This window comes from Paramormyrops kingsleyae, chromosome 19 (assembly GCF_048594095.1).
Source record: "Paramormyrops kingsleyae isolate MSU_618 chromosome 19, PKINGS_0.4, whole genome shotgun sequence".
Taxonomy (NCBI): Eukaryota; Metazoa; Chordata; class Actinopteri; order Osteoglossiformes; family Mormyridae; genus Paramormyrops; species Paramormyrops kingsleyae.
In genome coordinates, this window is record NC_132815.1 from 18,686,219 (window position 1) to 18,698,051 (window position 11,833).

At 40.9% G+C, this 11,833-nt stretch overlaps 1 protein-coding gene and 1 non-coding gene across 2 annotated transcripts; one reads left to right on the forward strand and one right to left on the reverse strand.

Annotated features, from left to right (window-relative positions):
* The first annotated feature begins 94 nt into the window (after positions 1 to 94).
* trnat-ugu (transfer RNA threonine (anticodon UGU)) lies at positions 95 to 167 on the forward strand. The gene has a single exon. It is a non-coding gene; the product is annotated as a tRNA-Thr (tRNA).
* A 483-nt stretch (positions 168 to 650) lies between these two features.
* LOC140577574 (cholesterol 24-hydroxylase-like) lies at positions 651 to 11,755 on the reverse strand. The gene is made up of 15 exons (XM_072702550.1): positions 8,830 to 11,755; positions 7,263 to 7,340; positions 7,056 to 7,137; positions 6,808 to 6,881; positions 5,499 to 5,585; positions 5,012 to 5,150; positions 3,475 to 3,585; positions 3,219 to 3,375; positions 2,996 to 3,058; positions 2,770 to 2,842; positions 2,578 to 2,662; positions 2,368 to 2,478; positions 2,110 to 2,198; positions 1,932 to 1,998; positions 651 to 1,507 (listed from the first exon to the last, which is right to left on the reverse strand). Exons 1-15 carry the CDS (start codon positions 8,970 to 8,972, stop codon positions 1,358 to 1,360), a joined length of 1,509 nt encoding a protein of 502 aa, XP_072558651.1. The 5' UTR covers positions 8,973 to 11,755; the 3' UTR covers positions 651 to 1,357.
* Between the last annotated feature and the right edge of the window lie 78 nt (positions 11,756 to 11,833).

An 11,833-nucleotide genomic window follows, 5' to 3' on the forward strand; every position in this document is an offset into this window, starting at 1 on the left:
GCATTACGAATTACAAATCTTAGAGAAAATTTTAAAAATAGATCGTTACTCTGGTTATTTCTACAAATGAAGACATTTTCAAACCTTTGGTGTCGGCTTCATAGCTCAGTGGTTAGAGCACTGGTCTTGTAAACCAGGGGTCGCGAGTTCGATCCTCGCTGGGGCCTCTTGCGTTTTACATTTACCTTTTTACATCTTTGCATTTGTCGATTTAAATCTTATTGAACGTTACATAGCCGCTCCCAGGATCTGTTCGCTAAAATGAACTGCTGGTTAATGACATTAGTTGTGCAACTGTCAACAAGACAAAGCAATTTATTTCATATACTCATTTATTTCACTGTAAAATATGATTAGCAATCATCGAAGCAACAAAAACAAGATCATTATTAGAGGACTTTCCTTTCGTCTCAAAGTCGTGAAACATGGTGAGGGTAAGCGTAATAGAACTTTTTAACGTATACAAATATTTTAAATTTTACACTAGGGACCGCTATAACATCAAAATTGCACATTGTCATTCTTCCGTGGTTTATACCAGGGATAGACATTTCGGCCAGAATTACTTTAGTCAAATTTCGCTAATCATTATTCGAATAATATTAGATTAATCATTCCCGCCCCATACCCACCACAGACACAGAGAAACGTTAATGCGTCAAAATATTTATTTCAATACAAAATCAGGTATTACTCTTTGCTGCAAAAGGATAACGTAAAACATCAAGAAGTCGCTTGATTAACTTGAATCTGCGAAGATTCAAGTTAATCATAAACACGCCAGTGTTTGAGTGAGCAATAATGAAAATGATTAGCCCACGGGCAGAGCTCACGCAAAAATAGTGGAGGTAAATTTCAGAATGAATATAAACAAACTTATTGGACAAGGTACTCATCACAACTAATTATTTTGCTGCTATTTAAGATTTAAAATAGTTCATTTATGATTTGATTTATTTCATTATTGTTGTATATACCACGACATATGAACCCCATTGCATATTCAATTACATCATTCATTAAAACAACAAAATGTCTGGAATTCTTCCGACCATTTGTCAGGGTTACAGGAGAGGAGGCCTGACGTCTGTTCCAGACAACCCAGGGAATGAGGCAGGGGAACAGTCTGGATGGCATGCCAGTCCACTACAGGGCACACACATATGTTACAAGGAAAACACGTGAAGTACGCACACAGACCGTGAAGGCCATTTGTGGGTATTTAGTAGTACGAGTATATCGAGTGGTTGATGTTTTAAGGTAAAACCTTACATGCTCCTATGAAGAATACAGCCTGCCTCTAGCAATTAAGATCCTGACTGTAAGGTGATGATCTGTTGCACTAGGTGGCCCAGGCTTAAGAAGCCTGACTTCGTGATTTTATATTGCAGAGAACTCCACTGAGGGGTCTCAGAGTTCCCATATCCATGATCTCAAAGGACTGGCCGGGGACCAGGTGGAAATGAAATCTCTGCACCAGTTTGGCCAGCACAACCTTTGCCTCCATCTGCACAGAAAGAACACAGGTAATAAATTACTATGGGGCACCAGGGCATGTAGTGGTTAAGGCATTATAGTAAAATCATTAAAAGCAAAGTGAATAATAATAATAATAATAAACACTCATATAGTGTATCTTTTCTTTGCCTGTATATATCCAGCTCTCAGTCTCATGTTCCAGTAATGTCTATAGGCCACGTTTTATTTCTGCTGTTATAACGCCAAAACTACTTTATACCGTTTTTGTTGTCAAACTTCCCACATTCTATTTTAAAGACAAAACGATGAGGTCAGGCATATGTAGTACCAATTGAACCACATCAGCTCCAATGAATACCAACACGCTAGCTCAGAGTAAATAATGCACGTGCTGGTTTATACCATGCTAACCATGAGTAAATTATCTGAACACAATATGTCTTTAGTCTCACCTGTGAGAAGGTTTTCCCGAGGCAGGACCGAGGTCCCAGGACAAAGGGAAAGTAGGTGTAGTAGGGCCTGAAGCGAGACGACAGAGACACGCACCGTCAGGGAGCCGATATGGGTGTGCTGAGTCAGTTCTGGAAGTTTTTAACCCGCCGCCATGCTAAATCAGATACATAGACCTACTTTGGGGCGTCAGGGTGAAATCTTTCAGGATCAAACTTCAGTGGATCCGGGAAGAAAGCTTCTGTCCTCCCTGCCACATATGAGCTCACCTAGATATTTCCAAGAGAAAAAAGGACAAGAGGAGAAGCTGAACATAACTTAGCAGTGATGGAATGTAAAAAAAAATCACTTAACATACATACAGAAACCAACAACTGAGTACATAGAGAACATAATGGTTTTTCTTAAACTTTATAACCAACAATTTAAAAACTTAACCACAACTGAAACCCCTCCGGGAATGTGAATTCCTTCTATGATCATGTCTTCAGCAATCCACCGTGATGTTCCAGGAGCTGTGGGGTACAATCTGAGTGTTTCCTTTAGGACCTGTGAATATCAATCATCATTCTCCAATAGTTACTGAAAGTATGCTACCAATTTTCTAAGCACTACTATAATTGTGCTTTTCTGCTGTGTCAATGTTACCTGGGACATGTAGGTCAACTTCCCCAGGTCTTCATACTGAATGTCTTGCCTTAGACCCAGGACATCATCCACCTCCTGCCTGAGTCTACAAAAATAACCTACAGTTTCAGGTTTCCTATATAGTTCTATGTGGAAAGTACAATGCATTTCCCAAAGAAAACGTTTCGTTTTTGGATATAGCTTTTTTCATACTTCTTTAGTATTTCAGGCTGCCTTCCTAGTTCCATTATAGCAAAGGACAACTGATTAGCTGTGGTTTCTTGGCCTGCAAAAAGTAAAATAGATGAAGGTCATACTGAAACTGCTTCATACACTGATCTGACATCACAGACTCTTGCAGCATAGACATCTACTATGTTCTGCCAAGGTTCCTTTACGGAACAGGGAATGTTCCAAAAAGCACGATGAAGTGCCTCACCGGCTATAAAGAAAGTAAGGAAGTTGTCCAGCATTTGCTCATGATCATCATGCTCCTCTAGTTCTGTTAAAACAAATGACAAAATGAATTTCTAAGATGGCATGGAGTAAAAGTCACATGATCGAGGGCTATTGTGTATGTGGGTTAGATGTGTATTAATAGCAACAATAATTGCTATTACCCATATTTCTTCCAGGGAGCACTTTGAGGCGTGTGAACATACCGGCAGATTTCAGTATCTGTGTAAGGATGTCCTTTGGCACCTCCTCCCCATTCTTCATGGCATTCTTCCTCTCGCTGATACACTCTTCCCCAGTCCTACGTAGAAATTGTACGGACTCCTTCACCTCTTTAATAAAACTCCACATCCACGGCTTCAGCTAAACATTGACAAACGGATGAGAGTGACACGTTAAAGAATATTATCACAACAATTAGTGTTTTCCACTCATTTCAGCAAATTAGCCAAATTTCCTCACCTGTATCATTGGATCTCTGAGATAGTACACCATACCCTTCAAGCATTTTTCTATGGCCTTGGGAAATGGAGACTCGGTTTCTAGCAAATTCACGTCGATACCAAAGGCGACCTGAAAAACAATTCATGAATAAGGCGGATGGCCTGGCGCATGGGAGTTTTACTTACACAAAAATGTTCCAAGGACAGAATGAAAAAACGATTTGTTCAGAGAGATAACCAGTCAGATTGTAGAGGTCCCACTGTGTTGGACTAACTGTGTAGGACCAACTAATCAGATGTCTTGGTCCCACCTCCTCTACAATCTGATTGGTTATCTCTCTGAGCCAATTGTTTTTTTGGTGTTGCCCAAGGACCATTTTTCTGTAAGTAAAACTCCAGCTAGCAATGACTTGAATATGAACGGACAAGGTTAACAAGGGTCATGACATGAGTATGAACGGATAGAGTGGGAAAACAAGAACATCTAAGTATGAATGGATAGAGATACATGAAACAAATCAGTGCTACTGTTACATTATAGTGCAACCTTTTGCACTATTGACAAGTTTCTGCTGAACAGAGTACAACATTGGGTTGGTATTGCAGGAGTTGTGCTTTATGTTATATCTCATGGGAAGGACATCATATGTGATGGTTATTCCTCCTGTGGTGTGCCTCAAGGCTATATATTAGGCCTAATTCTTTTTAGCCTATACCTACTCCCCTTAGGGGCATGGAATACAGTTCTTTAGGAGGAGGAGATGAGGAGCATGCACTGATTGTAGATTAACGTCATACCCAGGACAAATGAATTGCAGGTTAACAGCCTTGCTCAAGGGCCCAACAGAGTAGAATCACTCTGGTCATTGAGAAGATTAGAACCAGCAACCTTCCACTTGCTGGCACAGATCCATAGCCTCAGAGCCGCCACTCCACCACACCTCCATAGCTTTGCTGATAATACAGCTCTACATATCTGTGTCTCCAGATGGTGCTACTTTTAAAGTGAACATTTAAAGGATTTACTCTTCAGTTACACACCATCCAGAATCTTCGAATTGTCTAATAGCAAACACCTTCTAAAAATTACAATAGAAACAAAAACATTTGGTAAGACATCTTAAGGACCTTCCAATTGGAAGGGAGTACAACTAGTTGATTGCCTATTCAGACTATTTAAATCCACTTTTATTTTATGGTCTCACTTTATCTCTTATAATTTCAAATCTATTCTACTGTTTTCTGTTTTTACTGCCTGCATTTCTGTTACTCGTTTTTCTCGTTTCTCCTCTTTCTCCAACCAAAAACCCCTTAGAATTACTTGTGCAAGAAAGTATTTTATAGAATAGTGTTCTCCCAACCTAGTCGTTGGGGGCCCACAGACGGTCCATGTTTTTGCTCCCTCCCAGCTCTCTGCCAGACAGTCTACAAAACATAGACTATCTGTGGGTCCCCGAAGACCAGATTGGGAAACAATACTACAGAAAAAAATATATAATTTGAATGAAGAGAGAAGGATCAAACAGATAAACAGACAAAGAGAGAGGTGGCAGCACCTTGGCAATGACACTAAGGGTAACACAGTTGACCAGGCTGTGCATGTACACAGATGTGTTGTTCTTCGCAGCTTCTTCCAGCTTCTCTACCAGAAACTCCGCACGCTCATCAAAGGTATCCATTAACCCCCTCAGGTACCTGTCACAAACAGCGTTTCTCACCAACAACTTTTACCAAAGTACATTAATAGTGTGCCTTTGGCAGGCATTGTACATAAGCAGCTTACGTTCAAGTACCCCAAAGTGTATTTTCTGGGAAATCCGTCAGAGGAAAATTGCTTTTTTTCTGTTTTTAACATTATCTTTTGCTTTGGCAAAATCAGCTGTAAAGAGTTTTACAGTAACTCCTTGGCAAAAATACAGTGTACAAATAAGATAATGCAGTGCTTGTGAAGGCAAATGACACAGTTATGGCCTTTGATGAGATGGTATGAGATATATCTAAGCAGTGAAGAGAGATGTCATGGCAGACAGTGGCTGTCCTTACGTATTGCTAAAAGCGGGGTCCATAATCCGGCGCTGTTTGTACCAGTGATCATGGTCTGTGTCCGTAATCAGGCCATTTCCCAGAAATCTGCATTGAAAACAAACTGAAATTAAATCAAAATTTTTATACTTAAAAATTATTTAGTTTTTGGACATTTCATGTACAGGCACTACTCTACTTGCGAACGAGATATGTTCTGAATGGCCGTTCATAATTTGATATGTTCGTAAGTCGTTAATCAACATCATTTTAAGGGTATATGCAAGTACAAAGAACTAGGATGCTGGGAGTTCGCACGCTACACTGCTGTGCGGCGGGAGTAACGGCTAGAAGTCGTACTAGGAGGAATTGGGAGTGCAGGAAAAAAAATTATGTTGCGGACAGGAAACGGGAGCCTAATTAACACAATTTAGACTTACAGTCCTATTCGTTCGTATGTCTGAAAGGGCGTAAGTTGAAGGTTCGTAAGTAGTGGAGCATCTGTATTATTTTATCTAATTTTCTGTAACCAGAATCAGAGGAAGTTCACAGGAAAAAGAGGCAAGCTAAACAAAAAGACAATTGCATGTAAAGTTATCAAGAGAGCAAGGTAAGTGAATACATGGTAGGTGCTCTGCTAGCAGGCCAACACTGGATGATGACACAATAACAGCTGGAAACATCTGGGGACTGGGGCAAAGTCAGGAGTCTGCTCTCACATGCCTAAGCACACAGCCAACCTTGTGGCCCATTTGCACATCTCACACCCATCATGCTTTCTCTGTTTGTTCCTCACTCCTGTTTATGAAAGTGTTTCCCATGGGTTCTATAAAGAAACATTTTATGTCTTACTCCGAAAAAATCCTCAAATCAAAGCAAAAATTATATATGCAGCATGTGTATATTTTCAATAAATAGTTGTGGTTATAAAGATTTTTTTTAGTTCTAAAACTCCTCATTAAATGTATACAACATGAAGGCAGGCTAATGCTGAGGAACATGCAGCAACACTTGTGTTATATCAGTATTATGTGGATGGTGCCAGCCCACTACTACAGAGGTACTAAACTGACCTCAATCAATTGAGTAATGATAATCCCCACCTAGGGGTGACCTAGTTAAACCCTGTGCCCCCATTCCACGTTGCTGAGGTTCTAGGTCTCGTTTTGTTAGGTTCTTATGTAATAAACTCATGGAAGAACCATAGTCATTGAATGATTATGAAAGAAAAGAAGTCATCATGAAATGAAAAGTCCCTTTAAAATGAACTCTTCTTTGTAAAGGTATGGTCCTTCTTTAAAGGGCACCACTGTCAGTGTTTTTAAATTACCTTGTCCCAAACAAGTTGAAGAGCTTTTTGTAGACCAAATCATCCTTGGGGTATTTTGGTGACATCAAGAATTCCTGTGCATCAAGGAAAGGCAAGAATGAGTCGCATATAAGCAGGCATTTCCAAATCAACTTTATAGTGTGTTTTATAAGGACATTTTATCATTTTTAGGAGTTAATTATTTAGGAATTCATATGTTCAATAAAACCTTCAGAAACACTGGAGTCTGTAGTACAATGTCTGGGCACCTTTGTGGCTTCTGGGCTTGCAACGGCTATGACTACGTAATGCAGCGTGTTGATTCGGCAGACAGGGCCATACTTGAGAGACCTGCGCAGAGTGCATGCCAATATGTGACCAACAGCTTAAGGTGTGAAAGGCAATTAGGCAATTAATCAATCAATTAAGCCCGGTTAAATGTCATTGCAAAAGTAGCCTTTGGAGAGTCTTCTCACCATTCCAGGAATAAATCATGCACCGACTGGTTTGCCTTGAATCGTCTTAGTATTGAAGGGGATTGTCCTAAGAAAAAGCTGAAATTGATCCACACATAGGAATGTTATAAACCTTTACCATAAAGGCACACCTAGAACAGTGATGCTTTCATCCAAAGGTATTCATTAACCATCAGTCATTTGAGTATATACAGTGGCAATCAAAATTAGAGAATGAGGTGTTTTTGTAATATGCAAAGTCACTGCTTATCCAAATTCAAAGTTATTCACACATGAATAGAAGAGATGTATTTTAATCATATTTCATCAGTAAAAGCTATGCCACATCACAAAATAAATGTTTCAAATTAGAGAAAGATTTATTATGCTGAACTTGACGGTTTTTGCATCTACTCTGAAATATCTTGCAACCCCTATCTATTTGGCAACATTGATAGGCAATTCTGCAAGATGGTGGATTTCTCCAAGGTGACCGAAACACGGTGACGTCAGGTTGATCAAATAAAGGCTGATGGAGTGACCCTCTTAGCCAATGGAAGAGAAGTTAGTCGTTCCATTTCTTAAATATTGAATCTGTACAATAAAAGTTTCAAAAAAGTCTTTCAAGTCCCAAAAAGTCACAGTGTTTTGGTCACCTTGGGGAGATCCACCATTTTGCAAAATGCCTACCAATGTTGCCAAATAGATTGGTGTTACCACATATTTCAAGATATTTCAGATTAGATCCAAAAATCGCCAAGTTCAGTGTAACAAATCATTGTCTAACATTTATTTTATTTATTTTATTGCCCACCCTCTTCGGAGGACAACTTTATTTTACATTACATTCAAGAGCAAAGAGTGTGGCCGCACCGAACTCACCCGTCCTGTGGAAAAAGGAAAAAAAAAGAAAAACAGGGGGGGATACAGAAACAACAAGCGTAACAATAACAGACATCAATCAACATGGGGAGAGGGGGAGAGAGAGAAAAAAAAAGGTATACAGAAATAATAACACTAAACCATTTATTTTAAGTGGCATAGCTTTCACTGAAGAAATATTTAATAAAACTCAATCTCTGCTATTCATGTTAGAATACTTTGAATTCGGATTAGTTTTAATTTTGGGATACTATAAATCAATGTTTTCTAATTTTAATTACTACGGTATGTATTGTAAAGTGCAGCAAACCAAGACAACGCGGAACCAAAGCCGGACAGTGTAACACACGGTGGGTAATTTATACACTGGCTACAGACACGCAAAGATTGCACAAAGTTCACGCATGGCAGGCAAGAACGCCCGTGACAATCGGTAACACGATAAATATCACAATTACACAAACAAGGGCTTTTACATTTTTCCAGCATGTTTCGGCGTAAATTATTGGTGAAATTATATATTTAGATGAAAACGTTGTTTAAAACAGACTAATGGATTAAGAGGCTATTCTGCAAGGTAAAGAGTTTACAGAAAGTAAAATTTCTATAGCGAAAACCGTAAAGATGATGAGGTCATCATCTGACTACGCTGATTATTATTAACATCGTTTTCCAAAGTCGAAAATATTATTAAGCGTCATCTTACCTGTCTCGTGGTGGTCCGGGTATATGATCATACTTCATATGAATGTACTTTATGTACAAACAGTAACATGCAAATGCGATCACAAGTAATGCAAACAGGTAATAAATAACAGCGCCGATCCATCCGGCGAGGCTGTGCAACATGTTTATGCCTTTGTGTTATTTCTCTTTATGTCCTGCTCTTCTGCTTTCTCCGCTCAGACGAATCTGAGATCGACTGTAGCCTACCCAAAGCCTAGCCAAGTATTGCAAAGGTACTTGAGGGAGATAAGGAAGATGGATACCGCTCTAAAAATAAAGGAATAGAAGGGAAAAGAAAAACCGTGGTGCCCAATGACAGTTCGATTGTACCTAAAGCCGAGCCAAGTATTGCAAAGGTACTTGAGGGAGATAAGGAAGATGGATACCGCCCTAAAAATAAAGGAATAGAAGGGAAAAAAAAGCCTGTGTTCAGAAGCTGCAGTGTGTACTTTGGTCGTAAGGGGACATTTCGTGTTGTATTGTTTAACCGTTCATAAACCTACTACGGAGTCCATTTTAGGTCAAGTTATACTTGTCAAGCCTGTTTGATGGTGTAGGAGGGCTATCCGCTACTGTGGCAACATCACCAATTTATACAAACACATGAAAAACCACGAAAAAGGGAACTCCCGAGCTGTAAAACAAAGGAAGAGAGGGAAACCCGTCAGACAGACCCAGAACCCCGGGACTTAGTAGACACAGGTCTCTGGCAGAGTCCTTTCAGAGATGCAAAGAATATCCAGGTAGCTTATATAGTGGGGAAAGTAATATTTTAGTCATGTCCAGGGGTGAAGGATCACCTCTCCTTCGCTTCATGCTTCCTTGGAAAAAAAGGTTAAATATTTGAATATCTGTACGGAGTCGAAAGAAATTAGAAACAGCTGACTGTGTATTCTGTATAGCAAACGATTTCTCTACAGCATGTTGGCGGAAGCTTGCGTTACTATAAGTGTAATGAAAGGAGAACATTTATTTTATCTTGTTATTGTTTCTGAACAAAAAAACTGAACAAAAACTCTAACCGAAATAGAATTTAAGTTTTAAAACATTTCATCTCCAGTAACAGTTGTGTGCAGAATTCATGTTTGCAAATTAAAATAAAAAAAATTTATTTGCCTAAAAACTTCACTTAATTAAACTCTGTCCTGAGTTTTAACATGCATATGATTCCACTATTAATTAGTTAAAACAAAAATCACATTATCCTGTGGTGGTCATGGAAATGTATACATCCATCCATCCATCATCTCCCGCTTAATCCGAGGTCAGGTCGCGGGGGCAGCAGTCTCAGCAGGGAAACCCAGACTTCCCTCTCCCCAGCCACTTCATCCAGCTCCTCTGGGGGAATCCCGAGGCGTTCCCAGGCCAGCTGAGAGACATTGTCCCTCCACCGTGTCCTGGGTCTTCCCCGGGGCCTCCTCCCAGTGGGACATGCCCGGAACACCTCACCAGGGAGGCGTCCAGGAGGCATCCTAATCAGATGCCCGAGCCACCTCATCTGGCTCCTCTCAATGCGGAGGAGCAGCGGCTCTACTCTGAGTCTCTCCCGAATGACCAAGCTCCTCACCCTATCTCTAAGGGAGAGCCCAGCCACCCTGCGGAGGAAACTCATTTCGGCCGCTTGCACTCGCAATCTCGTTCTTTCGGTCACTACCTACAGCTCGTGACCATAGGTGAGGGTAGGAACGTAGATCGACTGGTAAATCGAGAGCTTCGCCTTTTGGCTCAGCTCCTTCTTCACCATGACAGACCGATGCAGCGCTCACATCACTGCGGACGCCGTACCGATCCGCCTGTCGACCTCCCGCTCCATCCTTCCCTCACTCGTGAACAAGACCCCGAGATACTTAAACTCCTCCACTTGGCAGAGGACCCCATCCCCGACCCAGAAAGAGCATTCTACCCTTTTCCGGCTGAGGACCATGGTCTCGGATTTGGAGGTGCTGATTCTCATCCCAGCCGCTTCACACTCGGCTGCAAACTGTCCAAGTGAGAGCAAAAGGTCACGGTCTGATGAGGCCAACAGAACTACATCATCTGCAAAAAGCAGAGACCTAATCCTGAGGTCACCAAACCGGACACCCTCAACGCCCTGGCTGCGCCTAGAAATTCTGTCCATAAAAACTATGAACAGAATCGTGACAAAGGGCAGCCCTGACGGAGTCCAACCCTCACTGGAAACAAGTCCGACTTATTGCCGCCCATGCGGACCAGGCTCTGGCACTGGTCGTACAGGAACCGAACAGCCCTTAAAAGGAAGCCTGGCACCGGTGAAAATGTATACATATTTAGCATACTGATGATGCAATCACACATAAATCATGACACACTGCTCTCCCCTACATGACAGTACATAAGTTGCTTTTATAAGTATCACTATCAGTATTGGTATTGGCAATACTAGCCCTGTATTTACTTGGTACTGGATCGATACCAAATATTGCAGTATGGTACACCACTATTGCAAACTACCCCAACACTTTTGATGTGGCTAATTTTGGAGCTTGTTATGGAATAATATAGATTTGCAGTAAGATTTCTGGCAAGAGCACGAGAGACTGAAAGCGTGAGTGTCACACCAGATGCATGAGAATTGGCAATATACTGTAGTGCCAGAAGCATGTTGGGAAAATGTAAATAGCCCCTTGCTTGTGTTACTGTGAATATTTGTTGTGTTGCCCTTGCCTGTGTCTTGCATGAACCCTGTCTGATCCTTGACTCCTCTAGGCTTTTGAGACGCCCCCAAGCCCCAGCTTATGATTTGATTTTTTTCATTATTGTTTTATACACCACAGCATATGAACCTCATTGCATATTCAATTACATCACTCATTAAAACAACAAAATATCTGGAATTCCATCCATCACTCTTCTAATCATTTTTCAGGGTTACAGGAGAGGAGGCCCAAGAAACGAGGCAGGGGAACAGTCTGGATGGCATGCCAGTCCACTACAGGGCACACACATATGTTAGAAGGAAAACA